The following is a 19389-nucleotide window of genomic DNA, read 5'->3' as shown; positions in this document are numbered from 1 at the left end:
CGCGCAATGAACTATAATCACCGTTATGACAATTACATGATGCAAGAATTGCTGCTCCCAATTTACAGATGAGGAAGCCGAGACTCAAAGAGGAAAGGCGCCCAAGCACACAAAGGTGTGGAAGAGCTAGAACTGGGGCCTTCGCCTCCAGACGCCGAAATCTCTACCTTTCTATCCCCATGATGGCCGTCACGATCAATATTTTTCCTATCACGCCCTATTTCATTATTATCATCATTCCTTCAGGAAGACACCCTTCTCTTAAGGACAGAATTACATTTCCACTGCTGGACAGAGTTTAACGGTGTGGTTAAGAGTGGGAGCGCTGGAATCGGTTTAAAGTTCAAGACCCGACTCGCCACTTGCAGGAAGCGTCATCTCGAGCTAGAGAATTACTTCCACGAGGAGCCTGTTTCCTCCCGTAAAACGGGGGATGCGCCCCTTCCTCGGCGGGGTCGTTGCGAGGATTCAATGGCATATGGCTTGCCCAGCACGGGGCCGGCGGGAAGCGCTCCGATGCCGGCAGCTGCGGGAAGAGCGGTTCCGCGGCTTTCTTCCCGCTCAGGACCGGGGAGGCGGGCCGCGCCCGGCGGCCCCAGGGAAAGAGCCCGCCGCCCACCCCTGGGCGCACCTGTTCCTCCAGCCGCTCGATCTCCAGCTGGTTCTTCTCCTCCTCCTCGTCGTACTCCCACTCGTACTCCCCGGGGGAGCTCTCCGCCGACGAAGCCATGGCGTACTCCTCGTCTCCATCGCTCTCGCTCATGCCCTCCTCCTGCTGGTCCCACCCTGGCCCCATGGTCTTGCACGTCGCAGCGGCCACAGCCCGCGATAACACCTTCCTCCTCGTCCTAGCCGCCTTCACCTCCTCCTCCTCTCCCTCGGCCTTGGGCCCGGCCTTGGGCTCAGCCTCCGGTTCCGAAGCCGAGGTTGCAGCCGCCGTCGCCATCTTGCGCTTCCAGTGACTCTCGGGTCCTCACACGGCCGCCGAAGACCCGCGGAAGTAGAAGCTGCCCGCGGCGCGCGCCTGATCAAAAACGCCGCGCTCTTGCCACCCAGAGGGAAACTGTGAGCCTCGGATGACGGAAAAACCTCGAGACGCACGCCGTTCATATTATTCTTACATACTTGTAAAGGTTCTCGTCAGAGGAAAAAACCCGCCAACATGGCATATGTTCCGCCACAACTTCAGACAGACGTTGGGTCTTTGGACAGGAAGTGGAGGCCATTAGAGGAAGTCATGGAGCGAGCGTGATGACTGTGGTCAAGGGTTTGGCGCCATCTTGAGAAGGTCAATATGATTCTTGGGATAAATGCCTAACTTACTACCCAGTGTGACCTGGCGCGTGGTTCAGTCTCCCCAGCAACTGAGCTTCAAACGCGGGGAAGCTTCAACTGAGCTTCAAGTACTCGGGGAAGGATCGATTACACCATCTATGAGAAAAGCCCATTTCCCAAAGAGATTCCTCCCCTTTATGTAATGCCTGGTGACTAGCAGGCGTTAAATACGTGTGAGATTTCTCGTTTTATAAAATCATATTCTGCAGACCAATATTAATAAGTTACTTGACTAACCATTTATTTAGAAACTCTTCTTTGCCAGGTATTGTCATATAAATTGTGACAATTTGATGGTTTATATTGAAATAGACAAATATATACACTTTTTAAAAAATATATACACTTTAAAAAAAAATCATGACAGTGTTTGTTTCCTTCTTAATTAAGCTTCCCATTTTTGAGGTAGGAAAGTATTCGTGTGTTTATTTATTGCTTTCCTCCTTCATTAGCAAGCTTAATGGGGCAGGAACTGCGTCTTTCTTTCCGTTGGAACCCCAAAGCCTAGTATAGAGCCTTGACACATGATAGGTACTCAACACATGACTCTATGACTGAAAAAACTGTCCTTGAATTAGTACAAAAGAGAAAATCAAGGCTTAGAGAGCTGACGTCATTTGCCTACGGTCACACAGCCAGGAAGGAGCAGAACCGGGATTCTAACAGGATTTTTCGAGTTTGAATCCCGACTGAGTCTAACTCTGGGCAACCTTAGACCAGTTACCAAACCGCTCTGAACCTCAACTTCCTAAGCTGCAAAACAGAGTTAAGAAACGTGGATTAGATGATCCTGTGCGCCGCATTCCGGCGGTGGCCTTCGTGAACGTGAACTTCGGTCCAGCACTCCAGGAGGCCGAGGTCCCAGCAGACCCAGAACCCAGCACCGAGGACACGCCCTCCCAGGACTGAACGCCTTCCAGCTCCGCGCCCCGCCCGCCCCGAGGGGCGTGGTCAAGGCGGGGCCAACGCGCGGACACGTGCACGGAGCGAGAGGGCGCAGGCGCGACGTCGCGGTGACGTAGGAGGGCGCGCGCTCCGAGCTAGGAGCCGACGCCTCTCGGCCTCGCGCTCGCCTGCGCAGGCGCAAGCGCGCAAGATGGCGGCGGCTGGAGCGGGCCGTCTGAGGCGGGCGGCGTCGGCCCTGTTGCTGCGGAGCCCACGCCTGCCAGCCCGGGAGCTGTCAGCTCCGGCCCGGCTCTATCACAAGAAGGTAGGCGCCGGCGGGGTTTGCGCGGGGCCGCAGCGGCCGGGGGGCGGGAGTGCGAGGACCGCCGAGGGGGCCCGGGCGTAGCGGCGCCCGACGGGGGCCGGGCCGAGGGAGGAGCGGCTCGGGGAGCCCCACTGCGGCCCGGCGAAGGGGCGGCGCCCGGCTGGGGGTGCAGGGGCCGCGCCGTGCCTCCGCGCTCTCCCTCGCTGCGCGGGAGCCCGACCCCGCCGGAAATGAAAGTGACGGCCACCGCTCGTGGGGTAGCCACGGCCAGGGCCCGCCGACGGCTGCCAGGTCGCGCGTCCCAGCCTTTCCACTTCCCAGCAGCGCGGGACAGCGGGCCTGTTGGCACCTGTCCCTGCCAGCCTGATGCAGGGACAGACACGCACAGCGGCGCGGCCCTGGCCAAGTGACCTTGGGCGAGACACTGCCCTTCGCCGAACCTGGTTCCCCGTTTGTGGACTGGGGGGGGGGGGGGGGGGTCTTGGCAGTCCTAGACCTGCACGAGATGATGCTCGTGGAGTCCTCGGCCTGATGCCTGCCACGTGAGGACCATTTACGGTGCTGCTGCTGTTACCGTTGTAGGAAGGAGCCTCTGAGCGGAGTCAGACACGTAACCGACAGTCATAATGTTTTTATTTATGTTTCGGGTTTTTTGCGGGAGGAGGGGGAGAGGACTAGGTGCGTAGTTTACAGCCCTGGCCTTATGGGGGTGTAAAGTCCCCTAGACGTGAGATTTCTTTCACTCCAGAAACTAACTAAAGAATGCTGGAAATCAGCATGGGGCAGAAAGTCCAGATTGGATATGATCTTGTAGGTCCCGGGGCTTGGAGTCAAAATCCGTGGTCGGATAGGTGGAGGGAAGGAGACTGGAAGATCGGGATACTTCGGGCTAACTGGTAAACGGACCCCAAGGTTATTAAAGCCCGCGGTGTGCCGGTTCTGGCTTCTCGTTCGCCAAGGACTTCTCGTTCGCCAAGGACTTCGCCGCTTTCCCTCCTGGGAGTGTTTTGTTGACATTTCACGCTGAATGAATTCGGGCCAGCAGCCTTTCAGCCACCAGGGGGCGCTGCTGCGCCGGGGTGGTTTCAGGGCCCTGAAGTATGGGAAGGGGACTGATTTTATCATCATACACAAATGGACACGTTCCGTAGCATTGTTCCTCCTGGAACAGTCTCCTTGACGGTCTGGGGAAGGCTTCAATCTCTAGACCGTACTTATTTTTAGAATTTTTGAATAGTAATCGTTATCTTTTGAGAATGGCTTTTATTTGGAAATCAATAAAATTTGTTTGAGCCCAAATCTGGTGACTTAGGTGGGTGAAGGTTAAGTAATTATCTGTGGTTTAAAACTCTATGGAATTAAGACATGATTTGGCTGATTTTTCTCCAGTATCTTAACTCTCTGAAGGTGGTTGGAGAGGAGATACAGAAAGACTTTGGGTCCCAAAGGGTCCTCATTGACAGAAATTTGAGCCTTCCTACCCAGGGGGATTTGGGATGTAGTGATTGCCTCCACTCCAGTCAAGTGGGGAGATCAGTGCCAAAAAGAGTCATGATTCCTTTCCTCTCATTTCAGGTTGTTGATCATTATGAAAATCCTAGAAATGTAGGGTCCCTTGACAAGACGTCTAAAAATGTTGGAACTGGATTGGTGGGGGCTCCAGCATGTGGCGATGTGATGAAACTACAGGTGGGACTGGTTTGTGTCTTTAATGGTCATCACAGTAATCCCTCTGCTTAGACGGTTGCTTCATCGTTTACGAAGCCTGTGCACGTGCAGCGTTCCGTGCGTACTGCACCTTGATTCCTGTGGGGTGGGATGAGTCAGTGTTGTAAACTGTCAGAGCAGGGACTGAACGCTAGTCCTCCCGCTAGTAGCCTATGCTGACCCTTTCTGAGACAGGAAGCTGATCTCACTTTTCTAGTCCCTGTGTCAGCTTAAATTCCAACTTCGGCAAAGTAAAAGGTTTTGTGAATTTTACTGATCAAAGGAAAACCACAACCGTTCAGCCAGCAGTCCCCAGTGAGATAAGAAATGTAATAAACCTCCCCCAAATTGGAGGCACCCTGAAGGCAGTGACTGGCACTTGGGTAAAGCATAGCTTTATGCACAATCTGCTTCATCATGGTGGGTGGGCAGCTTGCTAGAGGTCTTCGTGCCTGTCTTGGAAAGCAGAAACAAGGCAAATGCAACTTGGTGCCCAAGAAAAAAGCATCAACCAGAGACCTGTAGTGCAGGCTCTCCTAGCGTTTACAGAGGCGGGTTTATCCAGCAACTGTGAAGAGAACTGCGTAGCCAGAAAGCAGGCTACAAAGAAAACCAAAACTGGGGAGGGGGCATATTTTTCAGCTGATCTTTACCAGCGAGGCCTGGATAATTCTGTGTAGTTGTTCCTATGTTTAGCTTTTCCTCCCTGAGCTCTTTGAAACTAAGCCAGCTCAGTAATTAGTGCCAAAACTTAAGGTGTGGAAAGCAAGACCAAAGCTCTTGGGGAGAGCCCCAGGGCCCCTCCGTGGGGACAGGCTCTGCAAGGCAGCACCGGGATCACTGCCTGACTCCCGTCTCCTTTCTAGATTCAAGTGGACGAAAAGGGGAAGATCGTGGACGCCCGGTTTAAAACGTTTGGCTGTGGTTCTGCCATTGCCTCCAGCTCGTTAGCCACCGAGTGGGTCAAAGGGAAGACGGTAAGGTCGCTTGCAAATTGGACAGAATTAAACCGCATTCTGCGCACACCTGGCTTGCAGTTAAAGGGTTTAGTGAGTGAAAAAAAGGAACTATGAGTTTTTCAAAATAGCGTTCTAAGAATTTTTTTTTAATTTCTCCTGCCCGGATTTTGATTAAATTCTTCTCCACATTGGGAATGAGGGATAATTTTGTTAAGTGTTTTTTAGTTTTGGGGGGTTTTGTTGGTGGTGGTCATTTTTATTTGTTCAGGGATCTGCGTGGTGTTTTGTTTTTAATTAGATAGAAAAAAAGATCCTCAGCTCTCCCTCTGACAAAATAGAACTGAAAAGAAATCTTTGGCTTTCTCCAACGTTCCTGATGTTAGAATTGTTTAGGAGCCGAAGGTCAGAGCGGGGAGGGTATGGTTTAGTGGTTTGTTTTCTTGTTTATTTCCTCCCATCTTGTTGCAAGAAGGATTGCAGGTGGCTCACAAGGATTCATGAAATAACAAACTAGCTTGTGCTAAACAGGGTTGGAGAATGAAAAACACAGTGAGGGGTGGGAGGGGCGGAGTGAGCAAATAAATCAGAGCAGTGATGCCGCAGCTGGTGGGCAGCCTCTGAGGGGAGATAAGAAAGGCTGGAACATGCTTTCCATCCTTTTCTCTGCCAGAACCCCTCCCCAGCCGCTGCAGAGGTAGAAGGCCCCAAAGCCAGTGAAGAGCTGGACTTTCTAAAGGCTGGTCGTCACTGACACCTCTCCGGAAAGCCGGATGGCACAGTCTCGTCTCTGTAGCCCCACGGCACCGAGTGTAGGAAGCTGAGTCACGGAGCAGCATGCTTGGGGCCGGGCAGCTCTGCAGCAGAGTGCTGTGCCAGGCCACGTGCCGCCTGCCGCCTGCGGCTCAGGACCTTCTGCCTGGCGAGCTCCTCGGGGCCAAGGCAGCACGGACCTGTCCTGTTCTGGCAGGAGGTGGCTCTGCAGGGATTTGTCCAGAACCATCCTCAGGGAAAGGGAGATGAGGGGACAAGGCACGTGTGCTCCCAGGACCCGGCCCTTAGGGCACTGTGAGCTGTGATCAGAAGGTGGGGAAGAGGGCCTTTTTTGACCGTGAGATCCTCCCATCTGAGTTTCCGGGATTTGAAGCATCGTTCAGTGGAGTTAGCGGAACCGGGAAACGGGGGGCAGACGGGGACATCTGGCTTTCCTTATGGCAGTGGGGCTCTTCCCCCTGAGCAGGGAACCACCTGCCTCACCTTGTGCCCTCGGGCTCTCGACCCGACCCCAGACATCCCATTCAGTCCGTCTGGAGGACACACATTCTCCTTCAGGTGGAGCAGGAGCCTGAGCTCTCCTCCCAGGGCCTGCTTGTGCCTCCGCCACAGTGCTGGGGTGCCACCTCTCCCATCCCCGACACCACTCAGCTCATCTCAGAAAAGTTTGGTACAAGGGCATCAGGGAAGCTGAGGGTCACACAATCAGCACGGAAATCACTGCCTTTTTTAAAAAAAAGACTCATGTTGCTGGCCTCTAGCAGAGCCCTAAGAGATCCTCACAGTCCACTCTGGCTTACAGAGGTGGCTTTGCTGGCCCTGCTCGCCCCAGCCACGCGGTGCCAGTGTGTCTTCACACCTGAGAGTCCCAGCTGCAGCCCTGCTGTACAGGCACGGGTCCTTTGTTTGGGCTTACTCAGTGGAAACCATCCCCAACCCCGTGCTGGGGCCTCCTTGGCCTTCCTTTCTTACTGTCTGTCCCTCCGCATAGAGCCTCACTAAAGCCACTCGTCTTTCCTGTATGCCTCCCAGGTGGAGGAAGCCTTGACCATCAAAAACACGGACATCGCCAAGGAACTCTGCCTTCCTCCTGTGAAACTGCACTGCTCCAGTAAGTCTGCCCCCCGGAATGCCAGGAGCTGGGAGAGTTGGGAGTCCTTTTGTAATGGCATCAAGCTGGACTTCTGACAGTGATGACAGGTCCTTTTATGTCATGGCACCCGTCTTTATAACCCTGCAGGGTCAGAGCTTGCAGAGTCCGTCTTTGTGACTGTCAGAGCGTTGAGCCCCATGGTCTCAGCCGTCTCCAGGACAGTTTTCCAGGAGGCAGTGTGTGCCAGGCGCCTTGCTGAGCACTTCATAGCATCATTTGTAAACCTCCAAGATGCCTCCGGGCCACAGAAGGTGTCATTACCTCCCCCTCTCACACACGAGGAGACGGGGACTCGGGTGGAAGCACCCCAGTCACACGGCTCCTCAGTGGGAGAGCCGGAACCTAAGCCCCAATCTTTGATTCCAAAGTCCGTGCTGTTCCCACGTCACGGTGGTAAAGTTAGGGTCAGCAGAGGAGAAAACAGCTTTGGCCGTAATCCCATTCGGTGTGCACTGCATCCCTTCCTGGCTAGATGCTGGTCTGTCGGAGTGCATCTGCGCGTGTGGAATGACTAAGCCGGGTTGTGCTGTGTCCCCTCCGCTGTCCTAAGGGCGAGCTCAGATGCCGGAAGACCGGCACTTGGCTCTCCACTTCCGGCTCTGTCTTAAATCGAAAGGTTTTTCCATCTTCTCTCAACCTTCTTGGGAAGGGAAGAAATGAGAAACAGCAGGCTTAACTTAGTGATGGAGGTTTACTGACCAAATTAGTTAAAAATGAGCCGAGAGCCAGGCCCCTTGCTGGGGTAAGACTCAGGAGGAGAGCTGAGTGCCGGGGCGGAGACACGCTGCCGCAGTCTTCAGGAAGTCTGCTCAGCCCCGAGTTCTTGCCCCTTGACTGGAATTTCAAGGACCCTTGAGTAAAGGCTGCAGTTTGTAAACATTTCCACACGGCTTCAGGAAAGCCCCAGCCTCCTCCTTGGGCCTCCTCGGGGACTGAGGCCCGTAGCTAAGGCTCTCTGCTGTTTGCTTGCTTTCTCCTGGCATTCCAGTTCTCTCCATTTATATTTTCCCTCAGAGCCTCACTTTTCATATCAACTCCTAAATAAAAGTTTTCAAACTCACGATCACTAGAGAGCAATGTGGCAGACGCCATCCCTTCTACCTAAATTGTGCCGGCTATCTTAACCAGCATCTCCTGGATTTATTCCAGACTGCCATGTGGGCACATGAGAACTAACAGTTGTAGCCCTACTGTGTGTCAGACCCACTCTGTAAGTCCTCACACGTTGTCCCAGTTTTACAGAAGAGAAAGTAGATTCCAGGAGGCTAAGGAACGAACCGAGAATCCCAGGGATCTACCCCCAGCCTGTCTCCAGAGGCAGCAGGCAGGAGTGGCGTGCTCAGGACCAGCAGGCTGGCTTTCCGGCCTACTCCTCACGCCCCCATCCTGGCTCGGCGACTCGGTGAAGCCCTCCCCAGCTGCTGCGCTCCAGCTCTTAAAGATTCTGTTCCAAAGACTTTAGATTCTAGAACTTAGGCTCTCTTTCTTCCCTTACTTCCAGTGCTGGCTGAAGATGCAATCAAGGCTGCCCTGGCTGATTACAAGCTGAAACAAGAACCCAAGAAAGGCGAGGCGGAGAAGAAATGAGCCCTCGGCGCAGCCTCCGACGAGTCGTGTCGGCTGTCTGCGCAGCCCGGGCAGCCTCCGTGTCTGTTCAGAAGGCCCCGCACTACAGCAGACAGCTGTGAGATGCGCACAGCATTTGCGTTCGCGTTGTGGCTCTGACGCAAGCGAAATACACAGTTTAACTGTTCCGGATCCTGTGGTTTCTTTCAACCCACTCTTACAGCCTTAACCCAGTGTATGTATATTTTGAATTGTGTATATGGCCTCCAAACTGGAATCAATGAAGTCTCAAGTTTTGCTAGTCCATGAAGTGCACAGATACCTATTTTACCTGAATCTATTTTGGGAAGATTATCAAGAGAATGCCTTGGTATGATTACTTGATAGAGTAATAGAGTATTGTACATAAGACAGATCTGCATATATACAGTAAATAAAAGCATACAAGACAATGTTTTTCTCTGGTAAGCCTTGTCTCTTGGACCCCTCCCTCACCCCAGCGTGCTGCCAGAGCCCCTTGGGCTTCCCAGATGCCAGACCATGATGGCGTACGCCCCTTCCCAAGCAAACGGGGCGGTAAAGACCGTGTCTGGAGACTTCTACAAAGCCAAACATCCGCGATGTCTTAGGAAACAAGGGGAAGGAGAAGCAGATAGCCATCACTGTTTGTTGCTCTTTGCAAGATAACAGATTGACAGCTCACAAGTAATTTCACTGGTTTGTGAAACCCTGGAATCTGAGAAAGGCTGGTCAGACGGTACCCTGAAGCTGTGGCCTGGCCATGTAAAGCACACCTGGGGAACGAGTGTAAAGGAGATTTCCAGACCCCGGGCTCCGCTTTGGGTCGGGCAGCTGATTCCAATGCCCCTGACTTGGACCACCTCCTGGCTGGTTTTGTGCGGTGGTGGACGAGCTAAGCCACAGGGAAGAAACTTCCTTTGTCCGTTCTCTGTCATGCGCCGGTGTGACACCTAAGTAGTCCATTCTGAACTGTCGGAACGTGTACAGTGAGCTAAAGTTGTTTAAAACACCACCCTCCCTCCAGCACAAACACAGACCTTCCAGTTTCTCCCTCCTGCCCCGACCTGCCCTCAGGGTTGCCAGGCAGGGTTCTGAGGTCCCTACTGTCAGCCACCAGCTAAAATCCCACCAAAGGAGGCCCAAATTTTTACTGAAAACATGATCTTGAAATACTGGCTAACAGTCTCAAATCTTCAACTCTTCAAAAGTGAGATGTGTTATCTTTTGTGATAGTGGTGTTTTGGTTCAGGCATAGGCTGGCTGCCTTTTTTTTTTAAATGCAATCCTTTTTTATTTTTTCTTATTTATTTTTTTCCTCCCCGAAGCCCCAGTAGATAGTTGCATATCCTAGTTGTAGGTCCTAGCTGTGGCATGTGGGACTCCACCTCAGCGTGGCCTGATGAGCAGTGCTAGGACTGCACCCAGGATCCAAATCGGCAAAACCCTGGGCCAGCGAAGCAGAGCATGTGAACTTAACCACTCGGCCATGGGCCGGCCCTGCCTCTTCTCTTAAATATACCTCCCCTGTTTAAAAAATTAAAAGTCCTGTGGGTTCTGTGAAGGGCACAGAACTTCAAAGGCATTCCCTCCACCGCCTGTGGACAAGGCCCCAGAGCAAGGCCTTTATAAGAATCTCAAATTAGAGGTGCCGGGTGGAACCATGTCAGACTGTCCTGTGTGGCATGTTCTGCTATTTAATTCACAGTCCTCTAGACTGGGCTTGTCTCTTTCCTTTCTTTATTATATGTGGCAACATTGCAATTCGCCACCACTTTTCCTTGTGATTTTTAAAATGAGACATGGTTGTCCTGGTTGACATCCTCTGAGAGTTGAAGCTGACCTCTACACATCAGAAGCTGCTCGTAAGCAGCCACAGCAACATTACCAGAATAGCCCAAACCCCAAAATATGTGGTTGTACAGCTAAAAGAAATGCATGTTTGTTTTTTTTTTTAACTTACATTAAAGATACTCCTTTTCCCAGCCAAATCTAGTTTGAACCACACGAGGGCATCGTGTACCCTTCAGTGAGCTTAAATCTGGAGATTTTTGCATCTCCAAGTGGGTCTTAGCATCTAACTCTTCTCGGGAGACTCCGCATGTCAGTTGCCAGGGTCCATGGAGCACCAGCGCTCCATGCCGGCTCTTCTATTTATAATCTCATTAATTCTCGCGATAAGCCACCCAGGTGGCCATTCTTTCAAACAAGGAAACTGGCTCAAGAGGTCAATGGACTCAAGCCAGCTAGCTCAGGCTGGGTGAGCCCAAAGTTCATGCTTCTCCTGCCTCGTTTCTTTCTGGCAGAACGCACAAGGATGCTAACCACGTCGAGGCTCGCCTGTGCCTTCAGCATTCGCATGAAGAAGGCAAACCAACGCAGGATGAGCCCCAGTCGTTCATTTGGCCACCTCGCCACCAAGTACTGCAGCCCTCACCCTGGCTGTGCATCAGAGTCATCCGGGAGCCCAATTTACCCCTGACACCCAATTAAATCTGGTGCCCTGGGGGTGGGGCCTTGGGCACTGGTGTTTTATTAAAGGTCCCCGGGAGTTTCCAACACCCACAGGGAGAACACTGCACCTTGCAAAGCCATTTGCTAGAATTATTTCAGTGAACACTCACAGTCCTGTGAGAAGGTGTCACTTCCCATCCCCAAAAGAGCTCTTGAACCCCTTCCTCTCTGCCGGCACCCCCCACTCCCCACCTCTGCCTTGGCCTAGGCCTCCCCATTAGTCCCCCTGCCTCCAGCCTCACTGTTGGGATCCATTCCCCACGTGGCTGCTGGAGGGGTCTTTCTAAACAAAACTCTGACTCTGTCACTCCTCTTCTTAAAACCTGTCCATGGCTCCCCACTGCCCTTCAGACAAGTTTCCAAACTTCCTACCACATGGATCGCTTTGCTCCAGCCATACCGAACTTCCCTTCGGGCCTTTGCGCATGCTGTTCCTCCTGCTGGGAATGCCCTTGCCAGGCATCTTCCTTTACCCTCCACTCAGCCTGGGAGCCTCATCTCAGGCATCACCTCCTCTGGGAAGCCATCCCTGATTCCCCCGAGCTGAGCTAGGTGCCCCCTCTGCTCCCACAGCCCCCTGTATTTCCCTAATCACATACGTATCATGACAGCATTGTAATTTGCTGTTTTCTTGTCTTTCTATATTATTACCCAGAGATTGAATCTTCTTTTTTTCTATAAATTTTTCTTTCAATTATAAACGCATAATGCACTATTAAAAAAAACTCAAACAGCCTGAAATGGAACAGAGTGCTTTGTAAGTTTCCTTGCCACCCCTGCTAATTCCCCAGTCTTCCTCCTCGGGGACACTCACTGAGACTCGTTTCTTGGGTGTCCTTCCAGAAATTTTCTCGGCATATCCAAGCATACATGTGTTTAAAGAGACCGTCCCTTTTTTGTTTTTTACATAACTGGTAACATACTTCACATACTTCTGTATCTTTTTATTTTCCTCTTAACCATATTTCCGAGGGTCACTCCACATCACTTCCCGTAGACACGCCTCATTCATGTTCACAGCCCACAGTGTTCCCTTGTGAAGGTCCATAGTTTAGTTTTCTATCAGATTGTGTAGGTTGTTTTCACAGCAATGTCACTTATGGGCCCAGCATCTGGTACAGTTCTTGACTTACTACGTGCTCCAGGAATGCTTATTGAGTGGATGGATAGATGGATGGACAGATTGATTGGTGGGTGGGTGGGTTTGTGGGTAGGTGGATAGATACATGGAGGGGGTCGATGGATGGACGGGCAAATGGAGAGAAGTGTGGATGGGTGGATGGATGGGCTGGGTGGATGGATGGGTTGGGTGGATGGATGGATGAATGGATGGATGGATGGATGGGTGGGTGGGTGGGTAGGTGGGTGGATGGATGGATGGATAGGTGGATGGATAGCTATGTGGCTGGATGGGTTGGTTTGTGGGTGGATGGATACATAGATGGGTAGTGGGTAGATGGATGGATGGATGGATGGGTGGGTGGGTGGATGGATGGAGAAACAGGCTCAGAGACGTGAAACGATTTACCCCAGATGACACAGCTGAGAAGCGTCAGGTTCAATCTCTGGCTGAGACCCTCTGCCCATCTCCCAAGCTCTTCAAAGCACCCCCCCAAGACCTATGACCTCGTCTCTAATTTAACCTTCCCTAGACATTATTCCTGGATTTTGGCCACTTGGGACCACATTAATATGCGCAGTTTTAGAACCTCACGTTAAGCGTTGTCCTATCAAAACTAGCTGTGTCTTGGGGCTGGCCCCGTGGCCGAGTGGTTAAGTTCGCGCGCTCCGCTGCAGGCGGCCCAGTGTTTCATTGGTTCGAATCCTGGGCGCGGACATGGCACTGCTCATCAGACCACGCTGAGCCAGCGTCCCACATGCCACAACTAGAAGAACCCACAACGAAGAATATACAACTATGTACTGGGGGGCTTTGGGGAGAAAAAGGAAAAAATAAAATCTTAAAAAAAAAAAAAAAAACTAGCTGTGTCTATCATGGAGTCTTCATAAAAAGCCAAGCAAATGAGAGGCACCTCTTGATGCTTTAGGCCCCTTGAACTGAGGCAAGAGTGCAAACTCTGTGTCCATCCTCGTGACAGGACAGAAGGCTTCTAGGTCCTACTGAGTCTTGATAGAGTTAAGGGGACCCTGCAGATGAGCTCCAGCCCGAGCCAGAAGATGGATGTGGAGCACATCCCTCATCGGGGGGTCTTTGTGGCCTGCCTGCTTGCTTTCTCCACCCTCCAAGATGACATCAGCCAGCCCCTCAGAAAGCCCAGAGAAGACCATCTCTGCACAGGGAGACAGCAGCAGGACAGAGGGAGCGAGCCTGGAGTGCTGGAGTCAGAGGGTGGGTTCCAATGCTGACCACCACACTTGACCTTGAACAAGAGACTTCAACCACCCCAAGCCTCAGGCTATTGATCTGCAAAACGGGAATGATAACAGTGCCTACCTGGTCTCGGCCGTGCGGACTGAGTGAGATGATGCATGTAAAGCATGTGGCATGTGAAGAGGTCATTGTGATGGAGGTTGTCCTGATTCTACGTGACACTCTAGGTGCCAGGTGCCGTTGCTGGGTGTTTTATAGAGATTAGCTCATTTGCTCCTCCCAGAAATCCTAAAGTGCTGTGATGATCCCATGTTACAGAAGAAGAAACTGACAGGTAAAGCAAAGTGTCCACACAGCCAGGCAGTGGTGGAGGCAGGCTCTAGCCCAAGGCTGGCTGAGCGGAGCCCAAGCACCGGCTGCCCCCGTGCTGGGGACACACAGACGTGACTTCCGGCACACATAGCTTCACAGGCAAGCGCCCTCCACAGTGCTCGGTCAGCCACAGGGCACTGCTGTGGCCCAGGCCCAGCGTCAGTGCCACCACCATCCCCACCCAGCTGTCTTTGGAGATGTCGTATTAGACGCTCCAGCCCCTGGTCTCACCTCAGAGAAGCCCGGCTCCCAGAATAACTCCCGAAGGCCCCCAGGTGAGGACAACTCTTATTGCGCTGGAGCTGCCGGTGAAGAAAAGCATCCAGGGGCCTCCCATCCTGCCCCGGGGCCTCAGGGCAGTGGGTCAAAGGATGTCCAAACACCTCCCCCCACACGCAGCTCTGTGTCACCGGCCCCTTTGAGCAGGACCACAGGATGTTAGGGAACAATCTTGGATGGGGAATTGGGGGTTTGAGTTCTGATCCCAGCTCTGCCACGATCCCTGCATGTGATCTTAAGCAGGTACTTAACTGTTCTGAGCCTTGATTTCCCTTTCTGAAAAATTGGCAGAATACTAGCTCCTGAGTCATAGGATTGTGGGGAGGATTGAATGCATTATCACATGTAGAGTTAAAAAAGCACAGAGCCAGGCAGGTAGTCAGCACTCGATAAATGTTAGCTGGCATCACCATCATTATTGTCACCACCACCATCACCGTCATCATCATCATCATCACCATCAGCAGCAGCGGCAGCATCACTACCACCACCATCATCATCATCACCACCACCACCATCACCACCATCATCATCATCATCACCATCATCATCATCATCATCATCATCACCACCACCACCATCATCATCATCATCACCACCACCATCATCATCATCATCACCACCACCACCATCACCACCATCATCATCATCATCACCATCATCATCATCATCATCATCATCACCACCACCACCATCATCATCATCATCACCACCACCATCATCATCATCATCACCACCACCACCATCACCACCATCATCATCATCATCATCACCACCATCATCATCATCATCATCATCACCATCATCATCATCACCGCCATCATCATCACCACCATCATCATCACCACCATCACCATCATCATCATCATCACCACCATCATCACCATCATCATCACCACCATCACCACCACCATCATCATCACCACCACCACCACCATCACCACCATCATCATCATCATCATCACCATCATCATCACCACCATCACCACCATCATCATCATCATCACCATCATCATCATCATCATCATCATCACCACCACCACCATCATCATCATCATCACCACCACCATCATCATCATCATCACCACCACCACCATCACCACCATCATCATCATCATCATCACCACCATCATCATCATCATCATCATCACCATCATCATCATCACCGCCATCATCATCACCACCATCATCATCACCACCATCACCATCATCATCATCATCACCACCATCATCACCATCATCATCACCACCATCACCACCACCATCATCATCACCACCACCACCACCATCACCACCATCATCATCATCATCATCACCATCATCATCACCACCATCACCACCATCATCATCACCACCATCATCATCACCACCATCACCACCATCATCATCACCACCATCATCATCATCACCACCACCACCATCACCACCATCATCATCACCACCATCATCATCACCACCACCACCACCATCACCACCATCATCATCACCACCATCATCATCACCATCACCATCAGCAGCAGCAGCGCCACCACCACCATAATCATCCTCAGTACTGTCATGGTTATTGTTGTCATCATCATGATCATTGCCACCATCATCATCACCAGTAACAGCAGCAGCCCCCTCTCCATCGTGGGCATCGCCGTCATCCCCATCGCCATCATCATACTGTAGACTAAATTGTGATACTCCCCCACTAAGTTCATGTGCTGAAGCCCTAGCCCTCAACTGACTGTATTTGGAGATGGAGTCTTGAGGAGGTAATTCAGGTTAGATGAGGTCATCAGGGTGGGGCCTTATAGAAAGAGGTCTCCCCACGCATGCTCAGAGGAAAGGCCACGTAAGGACAAAGCAGCCATCTACAAGCCAGGAAGAGGGCCCTCGCCAGGAAACAAGCTCTACCAGACCCTTGGTCTCGGACTTCTCAGCCTCCGGAACTGTGGGGAAATACGTTTCTGTTGTCTAAGCCACACAGTCTATGTGTATGGTATTGTGTTACGGCAGCCTGAACAGACTGACACATCCACCACCACCATCATCACTTGTCACCATCATCGTCTTCAACATCGTCATTGTCATCATCGTCAGCATCATCACCATCGTCGTTACAGGCCGGACTCCCCAGGAGGCTGACTCTGACATGGAAATGAGCTCTCAGGGTGTTTACTCAGGCGTGTTCTTGGATCAACACCTGTGGAAGGGCAGTTGAGAAACCAGGATCGAAAGTCAAAACCCCCATCAAAGGTCTCCGTCTGCCCTACAGGGAGCTCTAAATCTGATGGCCCCTCTGAGTTGTCCAGCGTCCCGGCCCTGGTCACTTACAGTCTCTAAAACTGATCACGTGTTGGGTCCGAGCCTTCATCTTCTCATTTTTTCCAAAGGAGATTTGCATTTTACGAGAAGAGGCGCCAAGGGCGGTGCTCAGCACCACCAAATGAACGTTCAAGGAGGAATTCCAGGCATCTGCTGGGCTTGCGTCTGGGGCAGAGGAGCCCTGTGGGAGCTTCTCACGCTGTCCTATTTGCCCTTCAGCCCCAGAATCTTGCTCACTTTCCCACAACAGCAGGGCCCCCGGGGACCATCTCCCTTCCAGTGGGTGCTCCCCCACTCCAACCCCAAAGCCTCGGGACAGTGTGGCCCTGCTTCCCGGAAAGCCTTCTTGGGCGGCCGCCGGGATGTGAGTCTCCTCTCGACCTTTCCCACTCTCTTTTCTGGGGAGCTGAACAAGAGATAATCTGCTTGTGCAGGCGAATCCTTATCTTGCAGAGCTGGCCAAGCTGAGGGCCCCAAGGGACAAAGCCTGGGCAGGTAGAAAGCCCGCACTGAGTGGCCGCAGGCAAGCGAGGGCCTCTGTCACATGTCCTTCTCGTTTGGTCGAGCTGAGAGGGGCTGCAGCAGGATGAAATGAGACCATGTGGACAGCACGCCCAGCCAGAGCAGTACCAAATGCTCATTCGTCCACAAGATGGGCCCTTTGCAGGCACCACGGGGCAGAGGAAGGGTCAGGAGGGGGCTCATGCCCCAGATTGATGCCAAGCCACGGCGTCCCATCGAGCCTCTCTCTCTGGCCTCCAAGGTCCTGCCTGCCCATTCCCGTTCACTGGCCTCCCTGCTGTCCCCCGAACTCACCAAGCTCATTCCCACCTCAGGGCCTTTGCCCTTGCTGGCCCCGCTGCCCAGAGCCCTCTTCCCCAAGGCTGCCTCCTCCATTCAGGCCTCCCCTCAAACGCCTCTCCCAGGACGGGGCTCCCATGTCCAGCCTGGCTTACGCAGAAACCCACGCCTAGGTCATCACACTGTTCATTTTCTTCGAAGCACATAACTCTCTGGATTTATCTCGCTCAGGGAGAGCATGTCTGAGGAGTCACCATTAAATCTCTGATGCCGAGAACGACTCTGTACAGTACCGGAGGTGCTCCCAAGGCTTGTTCTGGCCACAGGCCCTGGAAAAAGCTAGGAGGCTAGAGACCCGTTCCTTCCGCCCTGGGCAAACCTTTCTCCCTGTCCGTATTTACAGTTTCTCTGTCTGCAAAATGAGGGGATTGGACCCGATGAATCCATATTCCCTTCCAGCTCAAACAAAAAGATTCCGCAAACTTGGACAACTTCTCATTTTAGCCAATAACCAGCTCACGCCAGAATATGATTCATCTCTGCCGATTTTGCCTAGCAACCAGCCCTTCTCCCCACTCCCCGAACCAAGTCCCCCCCCAGGAAAATTCCTCCCCCACCAGACACCCGCTGAGCCCCCCCTCCCCGCCCCCCAGCATCCTGGAGAGGAATGCAAGGCTGCAAGAATCCCCCCGTCTGTCTTCCACCGGCATTTCATGCAACCTCAGAATGTCTCGGGCTATGTCTGGAACAAGCCGGGGGGCTGTGCCCCTGGGACTAGGACAGGAAACGGCAGCAGAAGTCCAGCAGGCGGAAAGCGCTGACCCAGCGCCGGGAGATCATCTCCATTCTGATGCCTCGCCCTCCTCTCCTGTCCAGCTCCTCAGGCCAAGAAGAGTGTCTGTGTTCAGGAAAGGAAGAAAGAAGAGACGGGAGAAAGTGAAGGAGAGGAAGGGAGGCGCTGCGAGACAAAAGCAGCCACTTCCCACTGCCCGAGGGGTGTTTCCAGCCGGTCCCCACAGCGAGGAAGAACTGTCTCATCTTAGGAGATGCTGGAAAGCATGTGATAAACTTCAATACCCAATTGTGACACAAAATCTGAGCGATCTAAGAATAGAAAGGAATTTCCTTAACTTGAAAAAAAATTTACCAGAAAATTACAGCAAACATCGTGCCCACTGGAAAACTTTGAAAGCACTCCCACTAAGATCGGGAACAAGGCAGGGATGTCCGTTCCCATCACCTCCACCTCCACCATCACCTCTACCACCACCACCACCTCTAGCTCCATCACCTCCACATCACCCCCACCACCACCACCACCACTCCCACCTCCATCTCCACCCCTATCACCTCCGCCATCACCTCCACCACCACCACTCCCACCTCCATCTCCACCTCTATCACCTCTGCCATCACCTCCACCACCACCACCACCTCCATCTCCACCTCTATCACCTCTGCCATCACCTCCACCACCACCACTCCCACCTCCATCTCCACCTCCATCACCTCCGCCATCACCATCACCTTCACCTCCATCACCTCTACCATAACCTCCACTACCACCACCACCTCTGCCAGCACCTCCACCTCTACCTCCATCACCTCCACCATCACCACCACCTCTTCCACCACCACCTCCACCTCCATCACCACCACCCATCACGACCATCATGCCCGCCTCTATCACCACCACCTGCACCACCACCACCACCACTTTGAATTAGATATCGAATCAATACTGAATTAGAAGATCCAGTCGTTGCAATAAGACACATAAAACGAGAGAAGTGAAGAGCATTGACAAGAAGCGATGCCATGTGTGACCTCCTTTCGTCGTGAGCTCGCCCAGCGCCTGCTCTGGCCCCCAGGCCTGACCCAGAGGAACCTTGAACTGGCCGAAGGCTGAACTCGCACCTCACACATGATGCCGGGAGCCAGGCCATCACGTCAGAGCTCCGCGCTCTTTCCCCTCACGTCAGGTAGACCACGAACCACCAGGAAGCTGAGCTCCCAGGCCAGACCCAGGATCAGAACCCTCCTCCCCCGTCACCAGCCA

At 52.7% G+C, this 19389-nt stretch overlaps 2 protein-coding genes across 3 annotated transcripts in view; one reads left to right on the top strand and one right to left on the bottom strand.

The window, feature by feature from the left end:
• The window catches only part of SART3 (spliceosome associated factor 3, U4/U6 recycling protein), a 36124-nt gene extending 33898 nt beyond the window's left edge, over nucleotides 1–2226 (bottom strand). The window contains exon 1 of one of the 2 annotated variants that reach the window (XM_001916593.6): nucleotides 632–2226. In XM_001916593.6, coding sequence (XP_001916628.3) covers nucleotides 632–946 — 315 coding nt within the window. In that variant the 5' untranslated portion in view covers nucleotides 947–2226. The remainder of the gene's footprint in view (nucleotides 1–631) is intronic. The other variant, XM_005612507.4, reaches the window with a different exon arrangement.
• On the top strand, nucleotides 2217–9153 carry ISCU (iron-sulfur cluster assembly enzyme). The gene is made up of 5 exons (XM_023646989.2): nucleotides 2217–2545; nucleotides 4121–4234; nucleotides 5119–5229; nucleotides 7015–7093; nucleotides 8637–9153. Exons 1-5 carry the CDS (start codon nucleotides 2432–2434, stop codon nucleotides 8720–8722), a joined length of 504 nt encoding a protein of 167 aa, XP_023502757.1. The 5' UTR covers nucleotides 2217–2431; the 3' UTR covers nucleotides 8723–9153.
• Nucleotides 9154–19389: the final 10236 nt, after the last annotated feature.

The sequence above is a fragment of the Equus caballus genome, chromosome 8, assembly GCF_041296265.1.
Source record: "Equus caballus isolate H_3958 breed thoroughbred chromosome 8, TB-T2T, whole genome shotgun sequence".
Classification (NCBI taxonomy): Eukaryota; Metazoa; Chordata; class Mammalia; order Perissodactyla; family Equidae; genus Equus; species Equus caballus.
The sequence above is the reverse complement of the archived record's forward strand: the minus strand, read 5'-3'. Positions and strand labels throughout refer to the sequence as shown.